The sequence below is a fragment of the Marmota marmota genome, unplaced genomic scaffold, assembly GCF_001458135.2.
Source record: "Marmota marmota marmota unplaced genomic scaffold, marMar, whole genome shotgun sequence".
In the NCBI taxonomy this organism is placed as follows: Eukaryota; Metazoa; Chordata; class Mammalia; order Rodentia; family Sciuridae; genus Marmota; species Marmota marmota.
Window position 1 is genome coordinate 12368084 of NW_026000048.1, and position 16634 is coordinate 12384717.

The following is a 16634-nucleotide window of genomic DNA, read 5'->3' on the forward strand; positions in this document are numbered from 1 at the left end:
TTTTTTTTTTTTTTTTTTTTTTTAATTACAGTACTGGGGATTGAACTTGAGCATTCTATGCAAGTGCTTCATCCCCAGCCCTTGTTTATTTTGAGACAGGGTCTCAATAAATTGCGTACACTGGCCTCAAACTTACGATCCTCCTGCCTTAGCCTCCCAAGTAGTGAGAATTATAAGTGTATTCCATCACTCAGCTTGAAATACTCTTTTCACCCATATATTATTGTAGGAAAAAGAAAAAGAAATGGCTGTTATTTTCTGAATGTAGAAGACCAAATACTAAAGGACATGCAACTATTTGTCCTTTGCCCTTTTTGTTTGGTGGGAGGGGAGGTACCAGGGAATAAACTCAGAAGCACTCGGCCACTAAGCCACATTCGCAGCCCTATTTTACATTTTATTTAGAGACAGGGTCTCACAGAGTTGCTTAGCAGCTCACTTTTGCTGAGACTGGCTTTGAACTCACGATCCTCCTGTCTCAGCCTCCTGAGCCACTGGAATTACAGGTGTATACCACTGTGCCTGGCTATCCTTTGCCTTCTTTGATTCAGTCTCATAATATAGAGAAGCCCCACCTCCCACCCCCTACATTATGTTTGCTCTAAATGTTTCATATCTGGTCTACAATGCTTATTACTATAATGTTGGGCCTGAATTTCTATTCAGTATCCAGAATCCTCTTCCTGTTTTAGAACTTATCCTCGCTCACAACTTCACCAGAATAGTGAAACCAGAACTGAACCATCCTTCAAAATGGTACCTAATAATGAAAAGATATTTTCACCTGTCTTCTTTATTTTCTTTCCTTTCTTTCTTTAAAAAATATTCCTTTCCTACATTTTGAAATGAACTATATTCATTTACTAAAACTTCTGTAATAAAGTACCACAAATTTGATGGTTCAAAACAACAAAAATTTATTGTCTGATAGTTCTGGAAGTTAGAAATCCAAATTCAAGGTGATGACAGGGCCATGTTTCTGCTGAAACCTTAGGGAATCCTTCCTTGCCTCTTACAAGCTTCTGGTGGTTTCCTAGCAATCTCTGGTCCTCCTGATGTGGTAGCTGCATCATTACAATTCTACCTCTGCAGATGGTTTGTTTTCTCCCTGTGTCTGTATTGTATGCTGACTTCTTAGAAGGACAGCAGTCATATTAAATTAGGGTCCCACCCTATTTCAGTCTATCCTTTTAACCTAATTAATTACAACTGCAGTGCCTCTATTTCCTAATAAAGTCATATTCTGAGATCCTTACTAGGAGTTAGGACTGGGTTTTTTGTGTTGTTTTCTTTTGTGATACTGGGGATTGAACCCAGGGCCATAGGCTTGCCAGTCAGGTACTCTAACCCCGAGCTACATCACCAGCCTGGGAGTTTGGACTTTAACATACTTTTTTTTTGGCCAAAGTGACAGTTCAGTCCATAAGATGAATTTCTTCTTCAACATCTTGATGTTAATTACTTCCCTTTTATTTGGGCTCCTTTGGTTATCACCTGTTTCATCCTCCCCATTCGACCTCTCACACCATTTCTATTTTTATTTCTTTGCTTGTTTTTATCCCCAGCCTGAAAGTAAGTTTCTACTTTTGTCTTGACCTCACTGTGAAATGTCTCAAAGGTTGCCTCTTTTCTTTGCCTGATTATTTTTGTTCTGGTAATGTGTTTGTTATCTTGGCTATTTAACTGAAACTTTTCTTAACCATTACCACCGTCCTTATTGTCAAACCCAACAGTTTCTTCTCAGTCTCATTCCCCTTAACCTCTATTACAATTGTCAGGTTTTTTCCCTTATGTCTGTCAAGTATAATTCCCTCAATATCTATGAAGGATTGGTTTCATGATTCCCCAAGGACTACTAAAAAAATTTGTGAATGCTCAAGTCCCTTGTATTAAATGGCACAGTTAAAAAAAAAAAAAGGTGGTGGTGGGGAAATGGCACAGTATTTGCATATAAACTATGTATATCCTCCTGTATACTTTAAATCACCTCTATATTACTTATAACATCTAATACAGTCTAGCAACGGAATAATTATAAGACAAAAAAGAAGTCTGTACAAGTTCAATACAGATGCAGTTTTTTTCAAGTATTTTCTACCCACAGCACTGGATAGAGGACTGAGTAGTTCTTCAAGATATTGCCCCATGCTTCTGTTCCCTTCCCATGGCCCTTAATCTCATCACTCCAAAGGACTTTAATTGTTACCTCCATTTTGATGATCCCCAAATCTCTATCTCTAATCCTTTCCCTAGGCAGCACACACACAGCCCAACCTGCCTAGTCAGCATTCTACTGATCTTTCAAGTGTTGCATGTAAAAACAGGACTTGTTATCCAGCTCACTCTCTGTTCCCTATTTGTTTCACCATCTCCATGAAGACAATCATTCCTATATTCAGACATTAAATCCATTTAATTAGATCTCTGCAGAGCTTTTCATCTCTGCTACCATTCTAAGAACCTCATCTTTGTCTTTCATTATTTTAATGGCCTTCTATCTATCTGATCTTCTCATTTTCATTCTATTGTCTGTAATCATTGCAACCAGATTTTTCTTCCTAAACTATGGTTCATTCTGGTTTTTTTTTTTTTGGAGGGAAAAACTATGATGGTTCCCTCTGATCTGCTAAACAAAATCCAAATTCCTGATCATGATGCTCAAGACTCTAAGCTCATCTCAAAGAATCTCTTTATATGCTTTATGCTTTCATTCCTTTTCTTAATGAGATACATTTAATGTCCAACTCTTCCTTATTTTGCACATGTATTTTGTTTTAGTTGACAATCATTATCCAATCAAATTTCTTCTCATCTCATCATCAGTTCAAATGTTTTATCTTTATAAAGTATCCCTTGGCCAACTACTAAGAGTTATTTATTTCTGTATCACCTTATTAGAAACTTGGGGACTGAGAATGCAGTTCAGTGGTAGAATACTTGCTTGACATGTGTGAGGCCTGGATTCAATCCCTCACACCATGGAAACAAAACTAAACCAAGCCAGGCACCATGGTACATGCCTATAATCCTAGCAACTTGGGATGCTGAGGCAGGAAGATTCCGAGTTCAAACCCAGCCTCTTCAACTTAGCAAGGCCCTAAGCAGGGTTCCCAGATGACTTCCATCATCTTGTCCCTGAAACAAGCTGAGTTTCTTGTAACTTCTTGGGTACATTTGTGTTTCAGCTATTTTAACATTGTGTTAAAAATATCTATATCATCTCTTCTTGAGAAGGCCGTTTTCATCTTATATCTGGTACACTACCTAAAAATAGTGAGGGAATTAACTCACAATTTTAACAGAGTGTACCTAACTATTGTTTTCTTACATGCAGGGTTTCTGACTTCAGGTAAGTAAGCTTCTCTATAAAGTAATGTGGCAGAGCACATTAAACTATAGTCAAAGTGTAACTAGATCACATTGCATAATAAAATAATGTTTACTTTATGCTCAATAAAATACTGAACTGTCTCTGTTTTCTGAGCAGAAAGACATCCAGAAATATGATTGTTTGTGAAAAAAAAATGTAGGTAATGACATTTTTTTATAACTTAAATGTATCAAAGAGTAAAGAGATAAGCTTTTTATGACAACAGAAGCAATAGTTTTGATGAAGTTATTAAAATCGAATTTTCTACATTTTAAATTTCTTTACTATTAGAAAATAGAAAGATAACAATATCAATATATCTCTACAAATTATGAATGGGTTTTGAATTAGAAAGCCAGTTAGTATAAAACAAGCTTGTTCTTTTTCTCCAGCTAATAAAGTGTTGTAATTGCTAAGATTTATCACAATATGTGGTCTTATTAGACTTTGACTTAAGTATATGGTTATCTGTGACATATCTGTGGAGAAATCATGAATGCTTTTAACACAAGTACAATTTCAGCTGAGCTGGGTATGGGTTCTAATGTCTAACTCGAGGTAAATAAAAATACATTTTTTTCCTGATTTCTTCCAGCTTTCCTGTTATTTGGTTATATTATCTAATCCATTAGAATAATTCTTTCTCCATGCTGCTTAAAAGGTGTACTAACTGAGGTGGTCTGTATGTTTTTATAATGATTTCTATAGAAATAGAAACCTACAGACCATTAGCATCTTATAATCCTCAAAGGGAACAGGGGATTATGGAGTTTGCAGGTAAAAACGGTACTCTAAATGCATGCAGTTTTTTTCTACAATGCTTTCTTACTTCTTTTAAAATGGGATGGTGGCCGTTGCTTAACTACAATAATAAAGTTTGTGAAATTGTCTTTAAAGAAGTTGGGTGCAAGCCAGGCAAATGGCACATGCCTATTATCCCCTTGGCTCTAGAGGCTGAGGTAGGAGGATCACAAGTTCAAGGCTAGCCTCAGAAACTTAGTGAGGCATTCTGCAACTCAGCAAGAAACTGTTTCAAAATTTAAAATGCTGGGATGTGGGTCAGAGGTTAAGAGCTCCTGGGTTCAGAGGAAAAGAGAGGAAGGAAGAGAGGGAGGGGGGAGGAAGGGGAAGGGCAAGAGAGAAAGAAAGGAAAGGAAGGAAGGAAAGAAAAGGGAAAAGAAAGAAGCCGGGTGCAATGGTGTATCTCTCTAATACCAGCTACTTGGGACTCTGAAGCGGGAGGGTCAAAAGTTTAAGACCAGCCTCAATTTATTGAGACCTTATCTCAAAAAGTGAAATAAAATAAAAGGTGCTAAGATGTAGCTTAGTGGCAAGTGCCCCTGTGCTTTTAAATCCCCAGTACTAAAGAAAAAAAATAAATGTATAAAAGAATAATTTGTAGCAAACTTAGCTACAAATTCTTAATTTTAAAATTAACCATTTTTTATCAAAAATTAATCTTTCTGTAGAAAATACTTTATTCATGAACAGAAATAAAAGTGTAAACCAATTTATATGGTCATGATTAACATAATCATTAAAATCTTTGTATAGCTGGGCATGGCACATACCTATAATCCTGGGTACTAGGGAGACTGAAGTAGCAGGATTACATAAGCCCAGGAGTTCAAGGCCAGCCTGGGCAATATAGTGAGACCCTTCTGAAAAATAAAAAACAACTTTGTATACAAATATTGTTTTCAATGTTATTCAGATATTAGTTTTACCTATTTATTATCTCCTAATTTCTTCTTCAAGCCAGAATTTAAATATTTTGTTAAACTAATTTGTCTTAGGTTCTTAAAAAGAATAAAGCCACATTAAAACATTCTATAATTAGGGCCTTCCCTCCTTATCAAGCCATCTTCCAAGTTGTATAAATGTTGCTGTCTCATCTCTTCCTTTTGTGAAAACAGTGGAGTACAGATAATCATCTAAATGTACTTACTCCTGACTCGAAATTAAGAAGTAGAATGTCTTAGAGAATATTCTTTACATTAAATGCATCCTTTTGTTGTGCTTTAGGAATTAGAACGCATAAAGTACCCAGGATATCAGAAGTTATTAATAAATGAAAATAAATGGCTTTACTGTTCCTTTAAATAGCTGTGCTAGTTGCCAGTCTAAATTACTTAGAAAATAAAGAGGAAAGTAATATGTTTTTGGATTTTTGTACTGTATGAAGGCAGTAGAAAGCCTTAGCCAATGAAAGCCTTGATTACATTCAAATATCTCTACACTGATATTTTAGTTGATCAGATATTTGTGGAAAAATGCTTGCAAATTCAGCTATTTCCTCCTAATTCCAGGTCCTGCGGTAGACTGGTGGGCACTTGGAGTTTGCTTGTTTGAATTTCTAACTGGAATTCCCCCTTTTAATGATGAGACACCACAACAAGTATTCCAGAATATTCTGAAAAGAGGTGATTCATTTTTCTCCTATTTTTCTCATTGAAAGATTAAGATAGATTCATTTGGGCTGGGGATGTGGCTCAAGCGGTAGCGCGCTCGCCTGGCATGCGTGCGGCCCGGGTTCGATCCTCAGCACCACATACAAACAAAGATGTTGTGTCCGCCGAAAACTAAAAAAAAAAATAAATAAATATTAAAAAAAAAAAAAAAAAAAAAAAAGATAGATTCATTTATCTGTTAAGCAGCAATTAACAAGTTTATTTGTGTATTTATATTTATAGATATCCCTTGGCCAGAAGGTGACGAAAAGTTATCTAATAATGCTCAAAGTGCAGTAGAAATACTTTTAACTATTGATGATACAAAGAGAGCTGGAATGAAAGGTAAGGTTTTATATTAATAAACTCTCTTATCGTTGGTGATTATTAATGACAATATCAAGTTCTAGTACAATACTACAGATAATCTGACTGCTAAATGGTAAAAAGATGATTTCGTTTATTTCTCTCCTCTTGGTATATACATTAATATATTTGTCATACTCCATTAAAATTAAGTACAGTCAAGATAAAATATTTATACACTGAATTTTGTTATTCCCACGGAGGTACCTGAAGCAGTCTTATATGTTGGTATCACACCCTGATAAAAGTTAACCATCAACAAATACAGGAAATTTGTTTCATGAAAACTTCCTGTTTTATCATTTCTTAACTGCTTAACTTCTAATAACATTTCTCATTAGCAAATTTATCAGATTCCAGACAAATTTAGTACATTAAGAACCATTCAATGGTTTTCTCACTGCAGGAGTATATTAAGTAATTTTAAAATTCTAGTAAATCTCATCAACAGCAGCCTTAAAGTAATTTTGTAGGGCTGGGAATGGGAGAGCTCATGCACAAAGCCCTAGGTTCTACCTAAGTACCTAAAAATAAATCCTCTTTGTGATAAGGTATTGCCATATCTTTATGGTAATATAGAGACATATAAATATTATGTCCCAAATACATTTTGATATGAATTAGGGTATATTTAGGAAATCAGGCTTTAGAAATAATGTCATTTGCATCAGCTTCTAAGTGTTCCCTCTCTTAAGATCAACAGTATGAATTTCATCTACTCTGGAGGCTGAGGCAGGAGGATCGCAGTTTGATGACAGCCTGGATAATTTAGCAAGACCCTGTCTCAGAATAAGAAAGGTTGAGGATATAGCTCAGTGTAGAACACCCCTGGGTTTGGTCCCTAGTGTTAGGGAAGGAGAAAAAAAAAAAATACACACACACACACACAAAAAAAAAGTGTGTTTATTGATTTAATTGAACCTATCAAGTGACTTCATGACTTCAAGTCCAGGGCTATACTAAGGATGAACTAGACTGAAGTCCCTTTCTTTATGGAACTCACATTCTAGTAGAAAGACAGGTTGTAGGCAAACAGCCATAACATAACATGATGCATGGGTGAGTACTAGGAAGAAAACTAAAGCAAAGTGAGAGGATACAAAGTGATGGCAAGAGATGTTTTTAGATATGGTGATTGGGAATACCTCTATGAAGAGTGAGTTTTGATCAGAAACCTGTAAGAAGTGAAAGAGTGGTCATTTGAAAACTCAGCTTTAGCTTTCTGAAGAAGCCTAGGACTTCATTTATGTTGCTTGAAATACCTCAACACCCACAAATTTCAATTCCAGCAGTGTACATTGGGTTTGGACACATCAGATCCTCACAGTGTTACTTCAGAATAGATGTGGGTATCTTAACACAACATATTGGTCAGATTGCTATTATAAAGCATGGTATCATTCAGGTGGCAGCAGATAGCTTTGGAAAAAAAAAAAAAACTAAGACCCTAACTCTTATTGATAACATATTATATGCATTGCCTTATGGTTATGTGTTAATCAGTCTCAAGCTGAGTGAAGACTTTATTACTACTAGGACCCTAAACAATCATCTACCTTGTTACACTAGTGGTGCAGAAAGTATTACATCAGCATGGAGCACATTCGAGGCCAAAATAATTGCCAACTTCAAGGAGAAAGAATATTAAGATGAATTTATCTAAAATTCAATATTCTTTCTTGTCACACCCATGGAAATTACAGTTTCAGTCTATTGTGATATTCTAATGGGCTATGATATGGTGCATTGGAATGATTTTCAAATATTTTGCTAGAAGATACATTTAATGAAGCAGAAAATTGATAGTAGTAACTCTTAGTCTCTGGTATCTGGATATAGTGGGAAGCTTTGTGATCCTTTCATCATAACTACTCATTTTCATTTAAACTTAATTCACAAAGGAATTCTAATTTAGTTTAAGGGTTGAAGTAACTTTTTTTAAAAGAATATTTTTTAGTTATAGATGGACACAATATCTTTATTTTTTTTATGGGGTGCTGAGGATCGAACCCAGTGTCTCATGCATGCTAGGCAAGCACTCTACCTCTAAGCCACAACCCCAGCCCTGAAGTAACTTTTTTAAACTGAAGAATACCCATCCTCCGCTTCACTCTGTAAATTGTTTGTTGAAGAAACAAATATCTGTGGTGTCATTAGTAAGAACATTTTTCTTTTATCCCCACTTATTTTTAGCAACTTATATGATTTTCTGAAGAAGAGTTTCACTGCTTTATCCAGATAATTGTGGGGCCTGTCCTGTTGACTGTAGAATATTTAACAGAATCCCTGGCCTCTACTTGGTAGATGCTCCCACATTTGTGTCCACCAAAAATGTCTCCAAACATTGCCAAATGTCCTTTAAGGGTAAAATCACCCCAGAACCACCATTCTGATAAGTTATCCATGCTCAGTTATTTTGAACATTAAGAGACAAATTCTTTGTATGTAAACTATTGTTGCTATTTTATTCCTTTTCCTATTAGTCTTTTAGTATAGGGAAAAATCAACTGGTAGACATTAATCTCCCAACTCCTTACCCCCAATACAGACCCATAATTCTTTCCTGTCTATGTAGTCCTCTTCCAATATTTTACTTAAGTTGGGTTACTTTTTGTGATGGTTTAACAACTTACTGCCTTAATTTCTTGTTTGTTAACATCTCTATTGTTGGTTTAAGGATTGAAAGGTTCAGGCTAGGAATGTAGCCTAGTGGTAGAGAGCTTGCCTAATGTGTGCAAGGACCCCAGTTCAATCCACAGCAATGACACATACACAAAAAAGAAGAGTTAAGAAAAGGGAGGGTTATTTCTACCAACTAAATATCACCATGTGGTCAAATAAATGAACATACTTTTATTTTAGTAGGCAGAAAGAAATAGGAAGGATGAATAAGGTATCAACAATGTATATGTTAAAATCACCATGAAGAAGGATGGAGCACAGGGAAGAAAGCAAGGGAGTAAAGGATGAGCTTCATGCTCAAGTTATCTGGGGCAATAGATAGTGCTAAAGATTTTAGTGATATAAATAAGTGGTTAGGCCTTGTAATGAGAACTGAAGCATTAATCATGTGATGTCAGCATTATGGAAGTTGTATTAGGGAGCCAGAAGTAGGCCAAACTCTCTTCTCTCAGGTCAGGGATTGTGTAAGAAGATGCAGGCAGCAAGAAAAATGCTTCATTTGCTCATTTGGCAAATCTAAACCAGGAATCTATTATATGCCAAGTAATAGACAAAATCAAATGGTATTTGACCTTAACAGGGAGACAGACATTTGTAGAATTGGCATTGTAAGTTCAGGCAAGATACATGTTAGACATCCCCTTTTTAATTCCGAAAGGGAGTACTTACTTAGGTAATTGTGTCATAATATTGTTTTGTTTCATATTTTTCCTAAGAACTGAAACGTCATCCTCTCTTCACTGATGTAGACTGGGAAAATCTGCAGCATCAAACTATGCCTTTCATACCTCAACCAGATAATGAAACAGATACTTCCTATTTTGAAGCCAGGAATAACGCTCAGCATCTGACTGTATCTGGATTTAGTTTATAGCATGTAAATGTTTCTTTTATTTAAACTTGTATTATAGAATAAGCTTCATAATTATATACTCCTTAATACTAAACTGATAAAAGAGGGATCAAAATAATTATTCTACCTGGGTTGATGAGCTTTTAATGTATGTGACAGCTTTCACAGAGTTAAAAAGATATAAGAAATGTAATTAGTAATATCTCAACTTGAGAACTGTATATAAATCTTCAAATCTTTTTAAACTTTATTTATTTATTTTCTGCACTTTATGAAAAGTAAAGCATCAATAAAATTAGAATGGCACTACCACTATAATACATAGAGATAGTTAGCCACAAGCTTGATTTTTTTCTTTATGTGTTGATTGTAGTCCACCATTCAATATGGTAACAACAAAAAAGGTATGGTTTCATTTGAATGTAATTTACTTGCCCATGTTCTAGCGACTTAGGGGTATGAGGTTGGATGATCGCAAGTTGCAGGCCAGCCTCAGCAACTTAATGAGACCCTGTCTCAAAATAAGAAAATAAAAAGGGTAGGGATGTGGATCAGTGGTAAAGTGCCTCTGGGTTCAATCCCCAGTATGGAAAAACAAAAACAACCCTGTGGTCTCATGGGCAATCATTTAAGGCATCATTTGTAACCTCGAAAATGTAGCTGGAAAATTTCTTCGCTCATTAGTGTAACTCTTTTGGGAAACAAGGACTAAAAAAAAGGACTAGAGTTTTAGTTTACAAGTTACTAATGATACAGTTTTATTGCCTTGACTGCTTTTGGTGCTTGCCTTTAGGATATTTATTTATTTTTTTTAATACTACTGGAAAAGTTAGGTGTGATATACTGTAAACAATTTAAAATAGTAATACAATTTAATTTTGCCTAATAGATATAATTATAAAAGTAAATTATCTGTCAGCATCAACACACACTGTGAGCATTCAGCTTAGTCATATCTTAAATTCATTGAGGTTTTCAGCATACTTAACACCTAAAAGAGCAAAGGTCAAATATAAATGAAGCATAAGTCTTCTGCTAATAATCTTTTAAACACCGTTTTCTTTTTGCACATTGGCTTTACTGTTTGCCCTGTTGTAATATAGTTGACAAAGATACAAGTTTAAAACAGAGTGAAAGATATACCATTATAATATTTCTTTCTAATTGAATTCACGGGCTAGAGGTTTTACTGAGCTTGTTTTAGTAATGACTACTTAGATTTAATGCTCCTCATAGTTACCCCTTGTAATAAAATGTTCAAAATACAGTTATTTTAACTTCATTTAGTTTGAGTTATACATTTTTCCCCTAGATGAGAGCATAGAATTACCTATCATCTTTTTATGGTATTGTCAAGTAGTGAAAAGAAAAAAGGCTGTGGAATCAAACGGATCAAACCATCATTCTGCCACTTTAAGACACCTTAGCAGATTAATTGGGAGCAGCTCCATGTTGGGGATTATACTGATTGCTTTGAAGAGTTGGAATGAGCAGAGCCAGATTAAGAAACAACCAGTTTTGTGGCTTCCTGAGGAAGGTATCAAGGATTTGAAATGTTACTTAATTGGAGAAATGTAAAATTAGCTGATTTTCAACAGAAGACAAAGCCCTTAATTAGAAAGTTACAGTTTATTGTTATAAACCTAGCTAGTCATCTGAAATGCTGCCACCAGGAAAGGCATGTTGTCATGGTATTTAGGGGGAATGTGTGATTTATCATCTAAATTTATAACTGTCAATGAGTTGTAAGTTCAGACACTTGTTAAGGAGAAACCCATGAAGGAACAACAATAATGAAATAAAGAACATTGACTATGATGAGTGGAAATCTGTGCATCTTTTACTCTGAAGGCAATCAGAATGTGTCACCCCAAAATATGCCTCTGGCATAAAAAATATTTTTGACCAAAAGGAGTCACAGTAAGATTTCTCCCTCTCCTCTTGCTTTTTTGTCTAAAGGTAGGCTATAAATTCAACTTCACAGAAGAGAACTCTAGTCTTAGAGAACAGGTAGCACCAGAGGACTCTATAAACAAACCTTACTCCATTGTTTCCTCCTTTATATTTACCTTCTGAGAGTTTCCCTCTTTGGAAACCTAAAATCACTTTCCTTTGTCCTGTCATTTCCCAGATACTGGCAAAGAATTGTATTTGTTCTTTGTTGAAGATCCTGATTTAGAATGCTAAGCACTACTTGGGTTACTTTACATTGAAGTATCTCCTGCATAACATGCACTACACACATTAAAAACTTTTTTATTGTTAATGTCTTTTGTTACAGAGAGCCATCCCAACTTAGAGCTCATGATGGTTAAGAAAAAAATTTCTTCACCAAAAACTATTATATAATTTTAATTAACAGAAAATAATTTTCTTCCTAGCCCCATTAAATGTAAAAAAAAAATGCAAAAAAAAAATGTTTGAAAAGCTACATATTTATCTTGGCTTCTCCATATTAGAATAAAACAAGACAAAGTACTTAGCAAACACACACACAAAAAAAGGTTTACTAAATGATAATTATTTGAAAACCTTACCATGTTTTGCCAAAGTCCTTGAAGGACATTTAGGTCAAATAATTATTCCATTTGCCAAAAAGAACTGTCATAATTTTAGCCAGTTGCAAACATGTTCAGAGTCCAGAAGATATGTTCAAACATAATGTTTTCACCAGGTTTTTCAATTAATACCAAGGCAACATAGATAGGTTATTCTTTCACTGTTGAAGTATATTGTGTGGGACAATATTTGAAAGAAGACTAAGTAAAATGTACCAGCCTACCTGGATTCAAGATATATTTAGATATAGAATTATCAAAACTTACTGGAAGGAACCAAGTTTGACACCTAATTCCCAGCTTGAGCAAGTGGGTCAATTGTGGTATTATACCCTAAAATAGAATGAGGAATGGGATGGGTAGAAATGTCTGTGAGACACTCAAAGAATACAAGAAATCAGTTGGAGACTTCGAAAAAAAAAAAAAAAAATGGTGCCTGCAATTTCTTTTACACTATTGCCACAAAAAGTAGAGTCTAATTATTCTTCCTATGAAGATAGGCCAAATGCATTGAATTGCATCCAGTGAGTCAAGTGGCGGAAAAGACTCCAGGAAGCTTCCAAGGCCAAGTTTAAGATGGCAAAAAAGCTTCTCCCTGGCTTTCTCCTGGGACATGCACTTTGGGAGCCTGAGCTGGCACATAGGAAGTCTTGCTACCCTAAAGCCACCATACTGGAACGACCATGAGGAAAAGCATAAATAGAGTTACCCACAGACACCCCCACACACTTTGCCAGCTTCCAGTTCTTCTGAGTTTCCTCAGCTATGGAACCCTGCTATGCCTTTCATGGAATCCGTGAGCACATCAAATGGCTGCTTTATGCCACTGAGTTTTCTGGTAATCCCTATCCAGCTATAGTAACTGTAACCCACAGGTACTGACAGAATAGGAAAGCAATTAAAAACAAAAAAAGCAACAAAACAAAAGCAATGACAATTTGGAAGGTGGTAAGTAAGTGGGTAATTAGTTTAAATAATGCAGTAACTAAGTGCATCATTGTGAGTCATGAGAAACAGGCAAAAATTAATTGAACTTACACTACATAAGAGTTGGTACTAGATACATCCCTAAGGGTGAAAGGGAGTAGTTGAATTAATTTGTTGGATTCCACTTAAGCAGATCCTAAGATCCTCTGTCCAACTGCACATACCTTCTATCCCTTATTGACCCTTGCTAAATAGTAGGGGTTGTTTTGTTTTGTTTTTTCCTCTGTGTGGAGGATGAACAAGAGAGATACCTGGCACATTGAAGAAAGTGCTGTGGTGGAGATCTCCCTTTGTCTTTCCAGATTCACCTCCATACTTCTGAAGTCTGCTTTGTGCCCAAGGAAATTGCTATGCTAACCATGTCAAAAGACTCCTTTGTTCCTCTGGCTTCCAGTAGATTTGGCTAATACAGGGCATCAGCAGTAGATCCCAGAGGAAAAAGAATAAAAGAGGAATGCTGATTCCCTAACTTTCTTCCCTGTAGATCCTGGTAGGCTGGTACTTCCTTTGACCAAATGCTGCAGCTTCTATAAGGTATCTTCATAAGTCCCAATCTGTATCTGACATCCTAAGAGGTATTACACCAATTTTATGAATGAGAAAACTGAAAACACATACTAATTTCCTGTGATTGCACAGCTGGAAAGTGGCAGGCTGGCTCCAGAGCTTGTACTCAGTCCTCAGAATAAAAAACTACCTGTATGGGCTGGGGTTGTGGCTCAGTGGTAGAGTGCTCACCTAGCATGTACCAGGCCCTGGGTTTGATCCTCAGCACCACATAAAAATAAATAAAATATTGTGTCCAACTACAACTAAAAAATAAATATTTAAAAAAAGAAGCTACCTGTATAGTGGTGGCAAGCATCAGAAACCTTCTCAAGTACTTTAAATAAGAAAGCAAATTTACTAATCAATATAAACAAATTATAGAGAGTTGGTGGTATTATTTACAGAGTTAAATGGATAGAGGGACTTGACCATGTTTTACCGACTCTAAGCTATGTTATAACAGTATTTGCCTTATTATCTAAGGCTCTTCCAAATGACAAGAGACATATTACCCTAGGGTAATATAATCTTAGCAGACTCTAATTCAAAGAGAAAGAATATGCGAAAACAATAAGACCACAACATTCCTATCAGATCCACTAAAATCCAAAACACTGACAACACTAAATGCTGACAGAAATACTCTCATTCATTGCTAGTGTAAAAAAAATGGTACAGCCACTTTAGAAGACTCTTTGGCAGTTTCTTACAAAACTAAATGTACTCTTAACACATGATCCAGCAATCGAACTCCTTGGTATTTATCCAAATGAGTTGAAAATATGCTCACACGGGCTGGGATTGTGGCTCAAGCGGTAGCGCGCTTGCCTGGCATGTGTGCGGCCCGGGTTCGATCCTCAGCACCACATACAAACAAAGATGTTGTGTCCGCCGAAAACTAAAAAAAATAAATAAATATTAAAAAATTCTCTCTCTTAAAAAAAAAAGATACATAGCATTGAATTTAAAAAAAATATATGCTCACACAAAAAGCTGCACATTTTTAAAATATATTTTTAGTTGTTGATGGATACAATACCTTTATTTTGTTTATTTATTTATATGTGGTGCTGAGGATGGAACCCAGTGCCTCATATGGCCTAGGCAGGTGCTCTACCACTCAGCCACACCCGAGGCCCCACAAACTGTTACATTTCTAACAGCTTTATTCATAAGTTGGAAACAATCAAGATGCCTACAGTAGGTGAATGGATAAATTGTGGCACATAATAATGGAATATTATTCAGTGATACAAAGACATGAGCTATTAAGCCATGAATAAACAAAACAAACATAAGTACATATTACTGAGTAAAACGAAGCCAGCCTGAAAAGTCTACATATGGTGATTCCAAATACATGACATCTAAAATATGCAAGACTATTGAGACAGTAAAAAGATCAATGTTTACCCGGGGTTAGCAGAGAGGTAGGAATAGGCCTTGCACAGATGATGTTTAGGGTAGTGAAATGACTGTATTCTATTAGAAGGTGGGTTCACATAATTTAAAATTTGTAAAAACCTACTGAATGTACACCAAGAATGAACCCTAATGTAATCATTTGTCCATGTTAATTCATCAATTGTAACAAATATACCACTCTACCTGGGGATGGTGATGGTTGGAAAGGTTGTATGTGGGTGTTGGGAGAATGGTATGGGAACAATGAACTTTTTATTCAGTTTTGTGGTGGACCTGAAAACACTATACCCTATAATTACATCATTAATTTATATACAAGAATTGTGTGCAAAGTGCTTTTTAAACTATAAAATACTTTGGAAGCAGATCTAAAAAATATTGCAAAGAAAAAAAAAAAAAACAGTGTTCATTGGTTGCAAAAAAAAACTGCAAAGAGAAGGGGTGAGAAAGAATACTCTCTCCTAGTTCCACAAATTAAATCCCAAAGATTAACTCCAACTGTCTCACTGATGATCCTGTACCCATTCCTGGGATCATAACTTTTCTTAGAAGAATGGGATATAAACTGGTAGGTGTGGGTCACTGTGGTAAGCCATTCTTATAGACCGTGGCCGCCATTAGAAGATGGCGCCGGCTTCCACTGTGGCCTGTGATAAACAACTCCTTTTATAGAGAGTTGGCGCTTACCACCCTATGAGAGAGATCCACGTGGTGGCTTAGGATTGGGATGCGGGGGGCTTTATTAAGCTGTGCTTGGGCGTGTCGAGCGGCAGGCGCTAGAAGATGATACATGACTCAAGGCCTGAATAAACTGCTGAAAGAAGAATCCTGTGTCGTGTTTTCCCTTGCCGGCGAGGGGTCGCGACAGTTGGTGGCCCGCACGTGGAACATATTCCTCGAACCCAGGATCCAGAACTTTCAGCAGTCAGGGTGGGGCACCGGTAAGTTCCCAGGTAAAGTGGGAATCCGCAAGTAAGTAGCGGGACGCTCCTCTGTAGAAAAGGAGAGAGCGGGGATTTCATAGAACGGAACGCTCCTCCGTAGAAAAGGAGAGAGCGGGGATTTTTGTACTTTCACTTTCATTATATCTTTGGAGACATTATGGGCGCTACCTCTTCAAGCCCAATTTTGTTGGCCCTAGATGGGTTGCTACGTTCAAAGGGACTTAAGGTAAAGCAGAGCACTTTGCAGATGTTTTTGAGAGACGCTGATATAGCGGCTCCTTGGTTTGCCTTTTCAGGGAGTCTTACGATTCCTAGCTGGGACAAATTAGGGAAAGTTCTAGATTTTGCTCGTGAGCAAGACACCTTAGAGGGTGGTGTTATACCACTTTGGAAGTTAGTCAGAGGATGTATAGCAGATAGTAAATGCCAAGAAGCTGTGAGTGAGGGTCA

General features: G+C 36.3%; 1 protein-coding gene across 1 annotated transcript in view; it reads left to right on the forward strand.

The window, feature by feature from the left end:
- The window catches only part of Mastl (microtubule associated serine/threonine kinase like), a 30671-nt gene extending 20603 nt beyond the window's left edge, over positions 1–10068 (forward strand). Inside the window, exons 9-13 of the mRNA XM_048812753.1 lie at positions 1566–1572; positions 3335–3349; positions 5680–5793; positions 6064–6165; positions 9585–10068. Coding sequence (XP_048668710.1) covers positions 1566–1572; positions 3335–3349; positions 5680–5793; positions 6064–6165; positions 9585–9742 — 396 coding nt within the window. The 3' untranslated portion in view covers positions 9743–10068. The remainder of the gene's footprint in view (positions 1–1565; positions 1573–3334; positions 3350–5679; positions 5794–6063; positions 6166–9584) is intronic.
- The last annotated feature ends 6566 nt before the right edge of the window (positions 10069–16634 follow it).